Source organism: Diplotaxodon limnothrissa, linkage group LG13 (assembly GCF_057381915.1).
Source record: "Diplotaxodon limnothrissa isolate DT_005_m linkage group LG13, D_limnothrissa_male_GT1.1, whole genome shotgun sequence".
NCBI lineage: Eukaryota > Metazoa > Chordata > Actinopteri > Cichliformes > Cichlidae > Diplotaxodon > Diplotaxodon limnothrissa.
In genome coordinates, this window is record NC_140608.1 from 13372029 (window position 1) to 13391859 (window position 19831).

Here is a 19831-nt window from a genome sequence, read left to right on the forward strand (position 1 = left end):
AATTCTGACAATAAAAGAAATTTGTGAATACTGCTTATATAAAATTAAACTAAAATGCTGTACAAAAGTCTTTTAATTTTATTTCACTGTGAAAATGGGATATACATGTAATTTATTTAAACATAGGCGAACATACATGGAACTACGTTACACAAGGTAAAAACAGTTTATACAAAAGCCAAAGATGAAGGTCAATATTTAGTACAACCACCTTCATTCTTCAGCACAGCCTGAACTCTCATAGGCAAGCTTTGTAGTAATTTCTTTGAGTAGTCCTCAAGAATAACTATCCGGGCTTCTTGAAGGACATTCAAAGCTCTTCTTTAGATGTTGACTGACTTTTCTTCCATTATCTGTCAAAATGATCCAACACTGCTTCAATGTTAAGGTCCGGGCTCTGGGGAGGCCAATCTATGATCGTTCTTTTGTGCATTTTTCCATCCATCTGTGCTTTTACTGCACTGTTTGGGATTATTGTCATGCTGAAAAATGATGCAACTACCAATCTGATGCTTTGTAGATAGTATTGCATGGAGTTTCTGACTGTACCTTTCTGTGTTATTAATTAGACCAATTTGGACAAGACCATCTCTGATGAGAGCTCACTCTGATGAGTAAATGGATCAACTGAGGGGCCAGATACATCTCTCGTTGAATGTTTTCCTTTTTCTTAAGAACATGACTTTAAGATTTTGTTTATGTGGAATACACTTTCTTCCTAACATTTTTTTTGTCCAACATTTGTCCAGAATTTTAAAGGACAGTGCATACCATTTGGCAGCACTTTAATGGTGCCAAATAGCACTCTTTTATGCCTGTGAAAATGTGTTTATTTTTGGCATTTTTCATGGTTCCAACTAAATAATTGTGAAAAAAGGATGTGTTTTTGTAATATGCTGCTGGTAACAAAGTGATATTAAAAAAAATTCCAAGAAAGTGGTTCCGTGGAAGCAAAACAAAAATGCATACATGGGTGACACTTAATACAATAAACATTACTTGAGACCAAAAAATAAATAAATAAATGTGTGAACCAATCTACTTCCTTGGTACTTCACAAGCTGCCTAACGTTTAGCCAAAATATGAAAAAATGTCATTAATCTGTTGCTACAATAGCAAGTCATGGATATTTCCACAAATCCTCTCACTGTTACTTTTCTGCATATTAGAAAGATTATCACTAACACAATAGTACTGTAAACACTGGTGGGTGGACATTTTGTCTGGCGCTGCTTATGGAGACAAGAAATTAATTTAACTTAAAGTTTATTTTCCATATTTGGCCACTTAATAAAACAACAATGTGCACACATGCAGCAGTCAAAAAAAACAACAAAACGATGAATTTTTTAATATACCAATGCTCCATCTTTCCACAAACTTTCATAAAAATATATCAGCCTGGAAGCTTGTGCCTAAATGTGCCAACAGACAAAAAAAGCGACAAAAACATAACCTCACTGACTGAGGTAAATACACAGTTTGCCTTAAAATCACTGTGAAAGTCTCAAACCTTTTGGAATTAGGAAAAGAGGTCTGGTAAATAGTGCAAATTCAGCATGACATAAGGCAATGGCTGTTAAAGCCTTGAAAACTGATCATCTCTATCAGAATAAACCAGCTGTTGGTGCCAGGTGTGTTCCTTTTCTTTCTTCAATCTCAGTGTCCTCATCAACATGCCCTATGTTGGGAGCAGCCACTTGCTCATCCACTCCCTCAGACTCCAAGGGTGCTTGAGGATCCGTCTCAGGCACTACTTGGTTTAAATTCCCAGGTACCGTTTCTTTTTCCTCTTCTGTTTTGCTTATGTCACTTGGGATACCATCTTCCTCCATTAGCACCTCATCAATATTCATGTCTTCCTCCGTCTCTGCAGTGTTCATATCTTCTTGTTCACCAAATGTCATGCCTTCTTCTGCTGCAATAACATTTGTGTCTTTTTCTGTCTCACCAAGTTTCGTGTCTTCTTCTGGCTCCACCCTGGCATCTTTTTTTCCCTCAGCAACCATGACAGCTTCATTCTGTTCAGTTAAAGTTGTTTCTCCATCTTCCTCTTCATCCCCCTCTACTTCTTCTTCCACCACAGTCTCCTCTTCTGCAGTGTCATCTTCATCCTCCTGCTCCTCCTGGCTGTACCCCAAAGTATCCCCAGGCTGCCAATAATCATACAGTTTATCCTAGAGAAGGGAAAAGACCAGCATAGCCAATAAGATTATAAAATTATCTTTTAAGACACAAAGTAAACACATCCTGTAAAGAAATTATTTAAATAATGTGTGTGAATACTGTACATCGAGAGGCCTTGTCCTCTGAAGGAGCATCTGCCACTTGGTGTAGATCCTCGCCACCAGATCCTTCACCTGGAGAAAGAAGAGGAAGGCAAGAGTTCTCATACAGGTTTATGTAGCACACTAAAAATGTCATTTATCAGAACCTCTGAAAAGAAACTTGCAATGATTTGTTGATATTTCTGATGATTCATATGAATATATTTAATATAAATATAAAGTAGTACAGATGTCTCTGGCATAGAGTTTCAGCAAGTTAAACGGGTTCCTAATCTGGAAATATATTACAACTGTCTATTAGGTCTAGCCTCATCTATACTGTTTGCTAATCTGTGAAATGCTATTAAGCAGTTTTGATATCTTGACTAACAGATCTGTGTACAGTGTTATCTATGAACTGAACTTGAAACATTTAATTTTGGAGAAAAGGCTGCCATTAGGAGGAAAGAGAAAACTCCTAACGCATTAACTGTGGGGTAAGTTTTTCAAATTAGGAACTTAAATACATGGGGGGAAAAGCACCAGATTTACTTGTGATCTCAGGTCAATCTAAAACAAGTTGAATCTGATGACAAAGATGCAAAAATGCTGGCAACCACCAGTGCTTCCCTTCTATGTCCTAGTAGACACACCTATTGTATCAATTTCTAAATCCGATGTCACCTTGTTCTCTGGTATCAATTTGAAGCTTCTATGTTGCCCCGTTTTTGAGTTATCGCATTTAAAAAGTTAAGTGTCTACCCACCTGCTCATAATGTCGATTAAAAAAGCCTTTTACAGCTGAGAGGTAATAACTGATATTCTGTCTGCTTAGTGTTACTGCTAACAAGCTACTGGCGAATGACTAGTCAAGTCATTAACATTCAAAATAGTTTTGAGCAGCATAGGCCTGGACCAGCGGCTCCCATATTTGGTTAAAAGTATTGTAGATTTTATTTTGTGAATTGCAGAAAAACACACACACAAACACACACTTGTTAAATCATGCTTACCTTGCTGCGATAAAGACATTTTTCACTCTCCCTGATGTCACATTTAACATGCGTTTCCAGCTCAGTTGACAAAAACAGCAGCTGCTTCTGAGGGACAGAAAAAAAAGGAAAGGGTTTAAACATTCAATCAAAATCAGGCCAATAACATCTAAAAATCAGATAAGACTGGAAAAAAGAATTTACCTTTTGGTGAGCGGGAAAAAACTGAAAGTTGGATGCTTCATTTGCTAATGTCAGAAGGCTATAGCACAGGTAGTAGGACTGGAAGAAATGATAAAAGGATCTTGGGTCAGAAAAATCATTTTCAAAATGATGTCCAGGTGTTATTATGGATGTAAAACAAGTCAAGGTTGGAACATTTTGCAATTCAGACTGTAACAAAATGATCACCTGCTGGTCTAGTGTGCCCAGGTCTTCTTCTTTATCTTTCTGGTTCATTCCAGAAGAGCTCGTCATGTGTCGGAAAAGGGAGGAAGGTTGCATGCGAGGAAGGTATGGCCTCAGTTCAGAGAGCTAAATACCAAACAAAAACCAAACTCTATTAATTAAATTGATTTACATATTTATTGTGCATATAGGCTTCAAATTCCCCACGACCCTGAGGATGAGTGGATTAATGTACCGGTACATAATTTAAAATTACATGTGAGAAGTGTTTCAAGCGCTGGGTTTAAAGGAAACTGCCAAGGTTACAAGTTAACCCAATTACCTGAAATTCTCTTTCCACAGGTTTGTATTTGCAATTTCCATCCAACAACTTAGAAATCATGCACAGGCTTAGATGTCGGCGCAACTCTCTGTCCAAATAAAACAAACATAAAAAGAACATTTTTCTTTTTAATGGTATGGTATTGTGAAAAAAAAAAATCAAAAAAATTAATAAATCACAAAATGCTGAAAGTATTTGTTTTCATACTGGCTTTATTTCACTTTTACATGTCTTCATGCTATTCTGTAGCTCAGAGCATAGTAGGTTATAGTGCTGTATTATGGGATGGTAAATCTTGTGAATATCACAAGCAAAACAAGACATGCTGATACATGAAGTATCTAAGCCCTTTCATTTTCACTTCCATCAACTGCTGGCTGACAAATTTCTTAGATTCAGCTGTGTATATAAATGCATAAATAAATCAGAATCAGATAAACACAATAATCAGAAAATCAGTATATCTAGAAATTAAGTATATATGAGTAGATAGTGAAAAAAGAAGAAGGATAAAAAGACTCACTTTCCACGAATGTTGTCAGGCAGGAGATGAACTAATAGGCACATGTTGTGGTGATCATCTGTCAAATCAGTGAGAGCCAGGCAGATTTTTGGCAGCTAAAGACATAAAGCAAGTAAATAAAGTTTTTAAAGCCATACAAGCCAAGAAGCTGAGATTAATAATCTGGAGCTTGGTCGTTTAGTACTTTGTATTTAATGCAAGAATTATGAAACAAATCCTAAAATCTGTTGTTAGTCAATGTAAAGAGTATAAAATGAGAAAACTGAGCTAATTGTTAGAACGTGTTAATATTCTAAAGCAGATTAATTACATGTCTTCATAAGGAACAACCATACTATACACCACTTAGGGGATGATTAAACACAACAGCTACAAGAAAACTGTTTGCTTTAATGTGCCAAACTGAAATGTGAGGAAATAAAGTGCCAGACAATGACATTTATGCACTGACCAGAGCGTCCCAATCCCTGATGTTGTTGACAATTTTACACAGCAGAGGCTCCAGTGCCACACTCGACTCGAGGATGAGACGCGTTTCCAGGCCGATGTGACTCATTACAGTAAGGATCAACAGCAGCTCATTGTCGCTGTATGCACGTGGGCACAGACCCATGCAGTAAGACAGGTACTATAAACAAGATTAAAAAACAAAACAATGAGTGGTGGAGTTGTACTCAATCTGCTAAGCTCTCAAACGTCATCAGCCATTTATTGTCTACTACCTTTAAAACATTACTGCAGTTGTGTTCAGGGAAAGTGGTCTCTTCCTTGTTGTGGGTAGGACTATCACTTTTGATGTAGACGTCCTCCCTGCAGAAACACAGAAAAATTCAACTCCTTTAAATTAAAAAGTGACCAAATAAACAACTTTCAGCTCACGTGTTATAGTTTTATATAGAAGGTAACAAAAGGAATGAGCGAGTCATATGGTGATGACACTCACAGCAGATCTCCTTCTGTGAATGGAGGTTGCAGATTCTCATAAGGGAAGAGTTTAACAAACGGCACTCCCATGTTCATCAGGACCAGCGTCACGTCAGATAAACTGGGAACCCACACTTTAAACTGCTGGTTTCCATATTTCACTGTGGAAGTATTCACACCAAGAACTTCAACACTATGTACATTTTAAAGACAAACTACCAAAAGCTTAGGAAGGACAGCACTGACCTATTTGATAAGCAGCAGTCAATGCAATATCACAGAGGGCCTGTAGCAACTTCTCAGATATCATCCTCTCACTATGGACTGACATCATCTGATGAGATCGACAAAGAATTACTGCCCAAGCTTAAACATTTGTACAACAAACACAGTGCGGGTGTGTGTCAGACCTACCTTGAAAAGGAAACGGGTAACCTGAGCTGGACAGGGTGAGCTAGAGTCATAAGCTTCCTGAAACAATCCGATATTCACATGCAATCGCAGCTGAGCTGGGCTGGACCTGATGTAAAGCAGGAGAGTGTAAGTGGAGAGAAAGATCAAAGTTATTCATTATTTAGGAAAACTAAGAGTTGAAAATGAGTGTGCAAACTTAAATACATCCCTGAGTGCAGTGTGTTGGATAGGACTAACTGTGCTAATTTACCTTTTTACTAAGTGCCTTCAGGTCAAACTGTAGTTTCTCCTGACAAGACCTAACTTGTTGTTCATTACCCTGAGAGTAAAATGTCCTCAGTGAAGTTTATCAGAAGGCTCCATATTAGATTATGAAAAAGGTACGTTGAGGCCTTAGGATATGTACAAAAAAAGCCTTTCGTTCAAAGGTAGTCACGCCACTCTGAAGTACAGTGCACACTATTGACAAATCTAATAAACATCAAGCACAGAGTAAAGCTGCTGTAAAAAATATAATAAGCTAAGACCAATGTTCCAGGTCTTAATTTAAACTTGTGTATTTTTTTAATGCTATTGGTATACAAGACAGATTCCTTTCTGTATGTTATTGTCAAAATTTGTTATCAGATTCTTGGTGTTTATGCAGGAAAAGGAAGTATTTGGTTTGGAGTTCCCCCAGACTAATGAGTAATTTATGCAAATAATTTGGTGTTTAAAATTTAAAAAGCCAACACAGAGGGACTCAGAAGAACTTGACACTTCCAAAAATGGCCCTCTACCTGACCTTATTCAAGTTGCTAACTTAGTGCATACTTCAAAAATATCTCCCATGCTTCTGAAGATTCCTCATATCTTTGTTTTTTGGGGGAACAAACAGCATGCACTAGAGTTATCCTACAGTCAAACCGGCTGATAATAAAAGCATCCGTGATGTCCACTGGAGGTCAAAAGCAGTGTTTGAAAAATGTCATTAATATATAAAACTAAAATTAGCACAGAGCCCAGTAATAGTCACACTGAACGAATGCCCATAGCTGCAGTGTTATTGGATGTTTACTTCTTACAAAAAGCTGAACTATCAATAGGGATGCACCAATACAACTTTTTCTGAATTCCATAACCATATCATGGGTTTGGGTATCTGTGATACAGTACTGATTCAATATTCAGTATTAAATTAATAAGCCATATTCCTCACTCTCAGGAAGAGACTGTGAACACATATTAATACTAATAATAATATTATAAATTATCAAAAGTAGCAAGATTAATAAGCGTACCTGAAACCCAAAAAACAACATCATACATAAAGAAAACACACTCTATAAATCTCAGTAAATTACACACGAGCTCACTGCTAACTATATTTTATATAGTTCAACAGACAGACTGTAACACTCCTCCCAACAGTTACACACCGAAGAGTCTCTTGCTCAGCTACAATAAGCACACACAAGCTCTCAAAGGGCCATAAATGATCTTTGAGTGATTCTTAAGGCTACACTTCACTCTCCAGCCAAGAAACAACGAGTCTCATAGAAGCTTCTTATTGATGAGAGCTCTCACTATCTGCTCTGTGTAGCTGTCCTACAATGACCAGTGGTTAGGCTTCCACATGTTCCCTAACCCTCCACATCATACCCTACCATCATCATTCCCACATGCCTACTCCTCCTACCATTATTAACTTCAGTGTTGCTAACTTTGTGCGTTTTTGTTATTGTTTTTTGCAAATAGATCTGGTGACTTTTGGGACCCACTTAACAGTTTATTTTCAAGAGACTGTGAATCCTCTGTTCATGATACACTATGCAGGACTCATAAAACCTCTGTTTAAGTAGAGGTAGATTTACATGGTTGTTGACATAAAATTTCAGTCAGTCAGTCAGAAAATCAACCAGTCTACATGCATTCGACTGGGTCCCTGAGGATGTTCTGTGGGAGGTACTGCAGGAGTATAGGGGTGTCTGACCAGTTGCTACGAGCCATTCAATCCTTAAATAACCATTTCAGGAGCTTGGTCCGTATAGCCGGCAACAAGTCGGACTCATTCTTGGTGGGTTTTGGATCGATTCTGTTTATAATTTTTATGGACAGAATTTCTAGGTGTAATCAAATGGTAGAAGGCTTCCACTTGGGTGGTCTCAAAACCCTGTCTCTGCTTTTCATGACACGGTTCTGTTGGCTTCATCAGGTGGTGGCACTGGAGCAGTATGTAGCCAAGTGTGATGCGGTGGGAATGCAAGTCAGCACAATCAGGCCAATGTCCTCACCCCAAAAAGGGTGGAGTGCTCCCTCCGGGACAGGGACGAGTTACTGCCCCAAGTGGAGGAGTTTAAGTATCTAGTTGGATTATTATAGTTGGATGAGCAGGCGACCATATACCACATGGCTGAGAGCGGCCGGCCCGGGTTCGAGTCCGACCCGTGGCCCTTTGCCGCATGTCTCCCCCTCTCTCTTTCCCTCCGATTTCCTGTCAGCCTTCACTGCATCTATCCAATAAAGAAAAATAAAGTATCTTGGGGTCTTTTTCACGAGTGAGGGGAGTAGGCGATCAACAGACTGGTGCTGCAGCTTTGGATAGTGATGGAAAGAATGAGATCACGGATACAAGCAGCAGAAATGAGCTTTCTCTGAAGGGTGGCTAACCTCTCCCTTAGAGATAAGGTGAGGTGGTCAGCCATCTGAGAGGACCTCAGAATACAGCTGCTTCTCCTCCACATCGAAAGGAGCCAGTTAAGGCAGTTTGGGCATCTGACAAGGACACCTCCTGGGTGAGGTGTTCCAGGCATGTCCAACCAGGAGGAGGCCACGGGGCAGACCCAGGACATGCTGAAGGGCTTATATCTCTTGGCTGGCTTGAGAATACCTCTGTGTTACCCTGGAAAAGCTGAAGGAGGTGGCCAGGGAGAGGGAAGTCTGGGCTTCTCTGCTAAGTTTCTAGCTGAATTGGAAGACCAGTTTACCCTTTAAAGCTGAGGCAACAAAAATGCCCCCAGAGGTTAATTCAATGTAATTTGTCCAATTAGTATTCAAGACAACTTTAAAGAAATTATAGATGAACAATTGTTGCTAATGCAGTATTTGGGCAAAGGTTTAAAATCATCAAAAAATCATGCACTCCAAACAATAATTACTTACATATATCTAATTTTTAGTACAAAAGTACAACAAATGTTGCCCTTTCATTTTTACACACAGAAATTCAGCTCACCACAGAAGAGTTTTTTGTGCTGTTCCCTGTGGATTGACCAGGCACTGCCTGAGCTGTAATGTATCCTGGTCAAAGATCTGACCAAACTTCTCCAGGTTGAACACTTCTTCTCCTGGAGGGACTTCTTTGATTGCAGCAGACATCAATGAATACCGCTGCAAGAATTCCCTGGTAAACAAATTCGAGCAGTTCACAATTTAGCTAACTACAGTGAAAACACGGTTCCCCAGAGACAAAATATAAAGTGGCAGCATGTCTTTGTGTGCCTTACTGTTGTTCGGAAGAAATGCCCTCCTCTCGGTTCTCCTCTGCTTCTTCATATTCAGCTATCTTCAACAGGTCCTCTTCACATGCAGTTAGCAGTTGTCTCTCAATCTCTTTTGATCTAGTGAATAATGCAGAGAGTTTCGTGAAGATGCTGTAGCTCTTGAAATGAAACGGCAGTGAAACTTTATGAACAACTCACTTTTTATTGTTATTTATTTCCTTCAGTATTTGGTCAAGATTGTTCTTGTAATTGCCTGACTTTGTTGTGGATTGAAATGGTTGCTGTGGAAAACAACATGTGATAGTTAACATCCAAATAAAGTTTTACTGTCCTTTAGCTCAGCAAGCTTATTTTTATACAGTAACAACTTTGCGTACAACAAAGACCAAGACATTTTACTTACATTTTTTGACTGAGAGCTCAGACGTCTAGGTGGACTAGGATCTGAGAATGTTCCCTTCTCAGGTGTATCTGGAGGTTTAGTAGCACGCTCCATCATCTCTTCCAAGGAAAGTAGCTGCTCATCATCACTGCTATGGGAGCTTTGGGTTAGATCCACATCTACTGCAAAACTCAGCCCCAAGTCCAGCTCCACATCTATGGGATCCTCTTCATTTATCTGCTTGTTATCACCTTTACTTTCCTGCCCCTTCAGTGGTAGAGACTGACAATAACTGGAGGTAGAAGTCTGTTCAGCAGCAGCACTGTCAGTCTCTACAGCACCTGTACTCACTTTTTTGCAGAGGAGAGATGGATTTTGGTCACCCTTAAGCTGCCTGTGTGAAGAAGGGATGGGGCTGTTTTTGGTGTCCTTATCTCGAGGAGGTGGTATTAAGTTTTCCAGTTTTACCCGTGTTAACGTTACAGTTGGAAAACTGCCTAGTGGATTAGGTAAAGTGGACGATGCTTCAAGAAGAGGACCGGTTATTTTGCAGTTTTGATGTTTCTCACAAGAGGACTCAGTAATTGAGTTGCTGGAGCTTCCTGCGATGCTGGATGAACCTTTCTCTGTTGTTTTGCTTGTTTCCCCATCTATCTTGGGTTTTACAGTCTTATTTGAGGAGCTAACAATGTAAGTCACAGGATCAGGAGTGAAAAGATCATTGGCGTCATAAGAAGCTACAGGTCTTCGTGAACGAGAAGCTTTATTCCGCTCTCCTGTCCGACCAGTCAAAGAGCTCGAATTTGGTTTCGAGGTTGATTTGTGAGGGCTACTGCTGAGTTTTCTGTTTTCTCCTCTGGGATTACTTCTTTTCGGGGTCTTGACAGAGCTACTACTGGAAGAAAAACCAGAGTGGTGACTGCCTAACTCAGCAGGTGAAGAGCTAGTAGTGTCCTTCTGAGGAACATCAGAGTTGAACAAAGTGCTTGATTTATCCCTTTTATTTTTTTGCTCGCTTGTCTTTTTCACACTTCCCTCATTTGGCTTTACATGTGATCTCATTTCCTTTAACTGTGGTACATGACTCTGAGAATAATTTATAAATGATTCCTTTGCACCTGTTGATGTTATTTTCTCTGTACATTCTTTATGCAATGATGACTTGCAGCATGACTGAGAAGATCCAACAGTAGATGACAGCTCTGAGCATGCTGACTGTCCACGTGCCTGTTCTGTAAGTAGATAGCCATCTGTGGTTTTGTGTTGGTTTGCTGACTCTGAAGAATGCATCACTGACGGCTGAGGCGCAAGTGCAGTGGGAACAGTGGGTTTTGTTGTCTCCGTTTTGTTTGAGTTTGCCCCTTGAGTACATGGTTTCTTGGCATTCTCTGAACCATATTCATACTCGCTGCGCCTCTTGTGTGATGAGAAGTTCAAGTCCACTGCTGGAGAAAGGAAAAAAAAAAAGATGATATTTTCTTTTGAACAATATTGAGGGTTCATTAATGTCTACAAAATGACCAGAATTTGATAGTTTTAACTTTGTCTTAAAAAGGGTTTTACTATCCACATCAGATAAATGTACCTCAATCTGTTCACAAAAGAATGATAGTCTGCAACTGCAGAAATTTACTGGCAGCTATTCGGATAATAAACTCATCATTTCTTTTAAAGGATAAGGTTATACATTTTATGATTCCAGGCTTTCAAATTTACTATTTTTTTTAGAGTCACAAATAGCAATCAGACAAAACCACATATGCAATGGACACCCCCCCACCCAGGTATTATATTTTACAGCTCAGATGAAAAAGTCTTTTTTTTTTTTTTTAAATTTAAATCAACCAACAAATCAATCATGAAAATATCTACTGCAGCTCTATATGTCACATGAAAATAAAGAAGAGTAGGTGATATTTTTTGTTTTAAGCATGAAGAAATTCCTAAAGGGACATCTGAAGCACAAATTATAGTGACAACAGATCAGGATTAGGGGATTTTTTAAAAGCCATACTTCTTAAACTTTGAATTCAGGTTTTCAATCCCTGCCACAGGTGTAAAAACTTAAGCACCAAGCCATGCAGTCTACCTTGACAAACATTTGCGAAGGAATGAGTCAACCTAAAGACCTCACTGAATTCAAGCATCTGTTGTAATGGGATGCCACCACTGCAACAAGTCAGGTGGGGATATTTCTTCCCTCCTAGATATTGTATGATCAACTGTAAGTAGGACTATTGCAAAGTGTAGGCGTTTACAAACCAGAGCAACTCAACCACAAAGTGACAGACCACATAAAGTTAGAGAGTGGGTGCTGAGGCACATAGTGCATTAAAGTTGCCAACTCTCAGTAACTTCACAGTTTTAAAAACCTCATCTGACATGAACATCAGGACAAGTACTGTGTGTTTGGAGTGTGATAGTATGGCATAGGTTTTAATGACATGAAAGCATTATGTCATCAAGCAAACTGCCAATAATCAGAGTGATGTAAAGCATGCACCACTGGACCGTGAAACAGTGGAAATATGTTCTTTGGAATAACAAATAACATTTCTCTATCTGGCCGTTGACCAGTTGACCCATTAGACAAGTTTGGATTTGGTGAATGCCAGGTGAAAATTACCTGCCTAACTGCTTTATGCCAAGTGTACATTTTAGAGGACGGGGATAATACTTTATGGGTTGTACAAATGATAATAATAATAACGTTGTTGCAGCATGCCAACCATACAGTCCGCCTAGTACAATTTGTTTTCATCACTTAAGACAGTGGTTCGGAAACTTTTTTTGCTAGGCTCCCCTTTGTTTTACAAGAAAAATGTTCGGACCCCCCGCACAAACACATTGTGGTTTATTTCACACCTCAAACATTTAGTAAACAATTAAGCAAATGCAAGCAATCTGCAAAAAATTACAGGTAGTAATAAAATAAACTACTAACTCTTTTATGCTACGTTCACACCTACACGGGTATTTTTGAAAACGCACCCGTTTCGTCCACACGTAAACGGTGTTTCGAATCACTGAAAACTGAGATTTTTTTAAAACTCCTTTTTTGTATTTACGTGTGGACGAGGAATACAGAGTTCGTCATGCAACGTCAAAGGTATGTGCCTTTTTTCACGTCACGCTGTGCGCCACGTTGTTTACATGAGATGAATTGCAGAATGACAGATAGAGACAAAATACTGTTAATCTGACTATCTTCAGTTTTTAAACGCTTACATACACACACGCAGTTACTGTCCCTCCATTTACAAAGGCAGAGGCGTCGCGATGTAATTATTTTACGTGTAGTTGTTTTTTTTCTGTGTAATAATGTTCAACATTGCTATCAATACATTTTTCAAAAAATGCCTCTGTGCAAAATGAGTTCAAAAACATAAACAACTGTGAGATACTGTTTGTCCGAGATTTGAACCCAGGGAACAAATCGTGGCAGGATCAGCCTGATATTATTTGTATCCCATTGTAACTTTACTGTATAAAGAGCTAACATCTCCAAAATGTCAGGAGTAGTTAGTTATTATCAGAAGTGTTTGTGAACCAAAAATCAAGAATGTGGGATACTGTTTGTCCGTAATTTGAACAGCCCAGCGCGTGCTCCCCACAATTGGAAAACCAATTCTGCAGGGGAGACCTACCTCGGCACTTGTGCAGGTGAAACCAAAGGGAAGATATGCTTCACCATATTTTCTAGTCTTTGGCTTAGAATGAAGTTGGTTTGGAAACATATTCAGCTATGCTTCATCTTCTGTTTTGCGTTTGTGTGGGCGCCCTGTGCTAGCAGTGTCCAAGCATTTTGCTTTGTTTTTTTCCCCCTTTTCATACCCCCCCCACATTACCTGCAGGTCAGTGATATTTTCAGTGTATTGAAGCTACAGGACTTAACAAGCAATACTGCCAAACATAACCTATCTGAAAGTTTAGAATTTACTTTAAATTACAATATTACCTGAAATTAACTTTTCACTTGAAGGTGTTTGCTCCTGTTGCTGGCTCTGCAAAAAAAAGACAAAAAAAGTTAGTGACCTACTTAAGTGATATTTGAACAGCAATAACATTGTGGCTATGCAATTTATCTTATAAAAAACAAAACAAGTGACAACCAGTTCAGAAATTATTTCTTTAAATAAACAGACTTAATAAATAGCTAGTAAATGCACTTTAACTTATTTAAAGCTGTTTTCTGCATGCCCTCTGGTAGGGCTGAACGATATATCGCATTTGCGATAATATCGCGACATGATCAAGTGCAATTTTCTAACCGCAAAGGCTGCGATTATACTGCGATTATATTATACAATTCATGGGCTGCATCCTCCTGAGGCCGCATTTGTAGACCGATTACGTCACAGCGACGCGCCGAAGGCTGTCCAAATTACTACCATATCCCAGAATTCATAGCGTGGCCCAGCCAAACTCCAGTTTCCAGCAATGGCGGCCGCTACTAAGTTTTAAAATTACTCATACTAATCTTTCTGGGTCACAAAATAAACTTTTAACATATTTTCAGGCGAGAAAGTAGTTGTGTAAACATCAAATATCTGCTCGGTTTATCAAGATATCCCATATTTGCAAAAGTGCTTCGACGTTTTCAGAGGCGTCTGCTACCCACCAGCTCGACAGCTAGCCGGGAGCTCGAGGGTTACTGATGCGGCCGAGAACGGCACAACTCCCGGCACATCATTTTCAGATCACCGCGGAGTTTCGCTGCTCGGGTTAAACGTAATATATAAGTCACTTAGACAACCTAAAAATGTTATTGTTGGGCTTTTTTCAGTGTTTTGTTTGTTCGTGAGTAAATCGGTTTGGCTGAGATTAAAGTTATTAGATTAGATAAAATAAAACTTTATTAATCCCCCGGGTGGGTTCCTCCTTGGTTTTCACACAGCTGACTAAACGTCAAACAGAAAACTTATTAAACAGAAGTATGAGACAGTCGAGAATTTACACCAGTGTCTGGTTATATTTTAGATAGCAAGAAGCAGACGGCCGAGTTTATTAAACTCCACCGAGACAGCGGTGACGCTAATCAGAACTAGCCTTCTGATTAGCTAATCAGAAGGCTAGACCGTCCAATTTCACGCCTTTAAACTTTAAAGGCGTGTTTGTGTGTGTGTTTATACAATTGCTATTATGTTTGCACTTTATGTGTAATGTTACTGACTGCAGAGATCAGTAAGATGTGTGTATTTTTTATTTATTAGTTTTATTTATTTAATATTATTTTTTAATTGAATGACTGTCTAGTAGTTCACAGATGTCGAAAAACTGAGTGTGGTAAAGCCACTGATTTTTTTTATGTATATTTCTGCAATCTGCACATTGTACTGACTTTCATTTTAATGTTTACACCAGGGTTCCTTGTCAGCACTTTATGCTCAGATGTTTGTAAGCTAAAAATAAACTATTGTGTATGTTCAAATATACTGTTGTGATTGAAGAAGTTAAATAAAAATGTCAGTCATCAATTCATGCATCACCTCATGTCATCATAACAGAGGTCTGTCTTCCAGGAAAGAACAGTTTAAAATTAATGTAATATAGTATTGGCCATACTATATGATGTATTGCTTGTCTTTGTTTAATAATAACAGAAGACAAATACCTTAAAAAATAATCGCATATCGCATCGCAATCGCAATATTGGGGCAAAAAATCGCAATTAGATTATTTTCCATAATCGTTCAGCCCTACCCTCTGGTGCTAAACTTTTCTAGACAATACCCAATTAACTTGTATGAGAAAGAAACAAATAATCAAACCAGCTGAATCAGGAAAAAAAACAACTGTCTTTAACCTGCCAGCTCCATTTTATAAAGTCAATTATAAAATTATAATAATAGCCAGTTTGTCTTATGGAAACTGAGTGCTCAGTTTTCTTTCCATGCTCTGCCACCCCTCGCCTAAACCAAATGTAATATTTATATACGTAATATAAATATATAATATTTACAGTAATAAGAACCAAAGAGATGCAGACAATCTCCTGTTGTGTGCTACATGTGAGATTGGGTTACACCAGCCCATATAAAAAAATCTAATCTCTTGACAATGTCCACAGTTCATGTGTGAAAACAGCTAAATACCTTCCAACTATTGCCAGTTTCATAAATTTTAATCATAGTTAGTCTCAGTATTGATTTTGTTCACAAATATTTTAATATCTGATTCAGGTTTAAAAAAATAGATATTATGGTGGTGTTGCAAACTCAAAAGGTGGCAACAAATTCTCCCTGTTTGTAAGTCAACAGGTGCTCTTAAATTGCCTTACTTCTGTGTTAAATAACATACAGTAACATGTTAATAAGACATGTCTTCCTACTGTCTTCCTTAAAAACCATTTTAAATTTAGAAATTGCTAAATAGTAAGATGAAAAAAGGGCAATTAAGTCTGTTTATAATGCTAAATCATTGATTTAAAAAAAAAAAAAAAAAAAAATCATGTTGCCGAGGCTGGCTATGTCATCTTCTATCCTCAATCCAACCAAGTAATGAAAAGCTCTTAGCCTGACCAGCCTGGCATAAGACTGGAAAGGTAGAAAGCATTCATCATGATTTCAAAACTCGAAATAAACTTTGTGTTATTAAATATATAAAAACTTTACCTGGGAAGAGGCTACAGAGATATGCATGATGGGTAAACGACTACTGTCGGATGAGTGGGGTTTTGGATGGAGATGGTAGCCCTGCGAGGGCCAATGGCTGATATTAGGATACCAGCCTTTTGAGTATGAAGGGGACTGTGGGTGAACTTCATTGGGTGCTCTGTAGTTGAATGATGGGGTTGTAACACTCACAGATGGTCTGTGCAGCTGGACCGTAGGTATAGAATATTCCACATCACTGGACTGAGCCTAACAAAACGTTAAGAACCACATCAACTCAGCATAACTAATCATATTTATCATAAAAACACTCAACCAGAACAAAATCTGAGTTTCTCCTAAAACCGTATGAAAAAAGATGAAACAATACCTTATCTGATTCTTGTCTTTGTGTTGTTACAGTTTTACTTTCTGAGCTGGATGAAGAAGCCTTGAATTCAGTCGCTTGATCTCGGCCTATGTGGGAAGATGGCGATTGGTTGATAGCCACTGGAAGCAAAAATGTGTCAAAAGATCCTGGCTGATGGCCTCCTGGTATTGGGGGATTTAATGACATCCTAATGGTACCTGGATTGTTTGGCACAAGCCCTGGAGGTTGACCAAAGTGTTCTGGAGGACCCAACCTTTCCTTTGGCATAAAATAAGGTCTTTCCACGGGGGAACCAAGATTAAGTGAATTGCTTGAATTAAATCCTGATGAATGGATTAGTCCTGGGGGATGATGATTTTGCCAGTGTGGACCAATTCTGTCCCTGTAGCACACCTCAGGTGCCTGAATTGGCAACATTCTCCTCGGTGGTGGATTAGAAAGCCGGTTAGGGACCCGAGAAGGCTTCATTGGAGTCTCCTGGTGAAAAGATGTGTTGGATAGGGAGCGCTGCTCAACAACAAGGTCCTTTACTAAGGTAAAAAGGAAATATGATGCATGCATTATGGTCTTTTGAAGAACCTGTTACATTACACCTTACCCATTTACTGTACTTACTAAGGATTATCCATCTGTTTTTTGGGGGTTTTTTTAATTACAGGTCTGAATTTGTTTTAAGAGAAAAGTAATGACTAGCTTACCCTCTTGTGTTAAGCTTTTACAAGAGTGCCAAAAAGATCTCCCTCTGACAAACTTATTTTTCTCAATTCTGACTCTTTGGTTGGCTCAGTTGTTGATTTAACTGCTCATTGACAGTCCCACAGCATGAAACTGCACAATAAGTGAGACTATATAATAAAACAAACAAACAAAAACTTACATCATAAACATTACAGTCGAGTGCTTTATTGCACAGTAAGTAAAAGCATACACATGAGAGGCAAAGTCTCAAGGAGCAGGTAAAAGTAAAAATTTTTAATGAAAATTAACACTCGACCTGTCACTTCGACTCACCTTTACTTCTCGGTGAGAAGCAAGCTCCAAGTGGGCTGCAAAAAAGACAGAGAAATGGGAACTCAACATGTTTCTATTAACGTTTGAAGTTAGCCCGGTCACCAAGCCGACGACAATGACGCAACTTCAGTTTTTGTTTTATTTTTCTCCCCACACACAAAAAAATGAGAAAAAGAAGACGTCCAACAAAGCACGAGTTAACCTTCCACAGACAAAACGAGGGAGACACTTGCTAGAGAATTTCTGTTTGGCTAATGGCTACCAATCACGGCATGCTATTTGAGGTGACAACATGAGATCAAATAGTTTCACGCTTTGACATGTCGTGATGTTGTTTTGACATAAAAATGTCTTATCGCCTGAAATTAACATAACCTAGCAGTGTCGCTTGAGAACCTCAGTCCCAAACAGACGTCAACAAACTGGCTAGCCGTTAAATATTATTACCTGTCAATATGCTAGGAGCTAGAGAAAAAGAAAGCTAAATATGACAGCGTTATTCATTAGCATCAGTTCCTTGCGTCGTGTTGGACTCGCTTTAAGAAGAAACAAAGCCATCTATGAACGTTTTATTTTAGAACCTACATAAACGTCTTTCTGTAGCTAGCTAGCGAATAATAAAATGCATAATAAATACTAGCATGTCGTTTGAGGAAGTAATGTTTAGCTAGCTGGCTAACGCGCGTGCAAATGACCAGTTAGCAGTTATTCATACCGAGTGTCTCCTTAGTTTTCTGTTGCTTTCCTCATTTTGAGGACTGGGAAGTCTGTTTGCAACTACATACGGCGGCAATAACACGTTACTGGTGATTCCCGGTGCCACAAACATCCTCTCCCGCTTGCAACCGCTTAGACGACACGAACTAGTGATGGGTCGTTCGCGAACGAAATGGCTCTTAGAGCCGACTCTTTGACGTGAACGACGCGAGCCGGCTCCTTATCGCGAGCCGGCTCCTTATCGCGAGCCGTCACGTGGGTTTTTTTTTTTTTTTCTTTCTCTCAGCCTCTCTCTCGCACTTTTTTTCCGCTTCACTCTGCACGCGAGCCTTGTGCTTTACGCTGGGCAGAGGGGGGAGGGGCGGTAGTTACACTCAGTAGCACAGGAACAGAGCCAGAGAGAGAGAAAGAGAGGCAGGGACAACAACATTAGAAAGGTATAGTAATCATCCACAACTATTTTCGGTTGCAGATGATAAAGGATTGAGAAAGTTTATTCATGCAGGTCCATATGACAGAGAACATGCATGTTCTTTTAGTTTTCATATTATAATTTATATTTAATTGTGTTGTGGTTTGCAGTGTTTTGTATTCTTTTCACTTTAAATTTGTGAAAGGAAAAAGCTGAAAATTTAAATAGTTAAAACTTGAAATGTGAATAGTTGATTTTTGTATTATATGATTTATTTATTACATTTTATGTGGAGTGAATAAATAAAAGTATATTTATGGTGGCCCCTAGAGACAAAGCACATACAAACTTCAAATCACGTACGAACTCTGAAGCATGTACAAACTCCAAAACACGTAAAAACACGTACAAACTCCAAAACACGTAAAAACTCCAAAACACGTAAAAACACGTACAAACTCCGAAGCACGTAAAAACTCAGAAGCATATAAAAACTCAAAACACGTACAAAAGACAACAGAAGTGCTCCAGGATGCTGGGCGCAGTGTTGAGCCTTTGTTATCCTGTGGCTACACAAGCCAGCAAGTACCAACGACCGGATTTGGTGTGTGGTAATAACAGGTAAATGAACTTTTTTTTAAATTATTTGAATATATATATGAGTGCCTGTGTATAAATACACAAACAATACACACATGCTTTCAATTGTGTAATTTAAGTGATCTAGTAGCTCTGCTTTGGAAGTTCAGTTCATGCTAGAAATGTGTTTTGGAGTTTGTACGTGTTTTGTCTCTAGGGGCCACCGCATATATTTATATATAAACATATATAAATAAAACCACTTTTTACGTTAGTAATTCCTTTTGTGCATAATTTTATATTATTGTTAATAATAAATTAATTAAAGCAACAAAACAACCTGAAGAGCCGGTTCGGAGCCGAAAGAGTCGGCTCTTTTTAGTGAGCCGAACCGAAAGAGCCGGATCTCTAAA

The 19831-nt window shown here is 38.8% G+C and overlaps 1 protein-coding gene across 1 annotated transcript; it reads right to left on the reverse strand.

Moving 5' to 3' along the window:
* Nucleotides 1-1238: 1238 nt before the first annotated feature.
* On the reverse strand, nucleotides 1239-18563 carry slf2 (SMC5/6 complex localization factor 2). Its single transcript, XM_085369261.1, has 21 exons — nucleotides 18426-18563; nucleotides 17711-17745; nucleotides 16700-17229; nucleotides 16330-16578; nucleotides 13674-13719; nucleotides 9737-11160; nucleotides 9532-9614; nucleotides 9337-9450; nucleotides 9066-9233; nucleotides 5852-5957; nucleotides 5684-5771; nucleotides 5457-5598; nucleotides 5236-5323; nucleotides 4965-5141; nucleotides 4514-4608; nucleotides 3991-4078; nucleotides 3672-3794; nucleotides 3465-3542; nucleotides 3282-3368; nucleotides 2293-2361; nucleotides 1239-2178 (listed from the first exon to the last, which is right to left on the reverse strand). The coding sequence occupies exons 3-21, from the start codon at nucleotides 17165-17167 to the stop codon at nucleotides 1609-1611; spliced, it is 4263 nt and encodes a 1420-aa protein (XP_085225387.1). The 5' UTR covers nucleotides 17168-17229; nucleotides 17711-17745; nucleotides 18426-18563; the 3' UTR covers nucleotides 1239-1608.
* Nucleotides 18564-19831: the final 1268 nt, after the last annotated feature.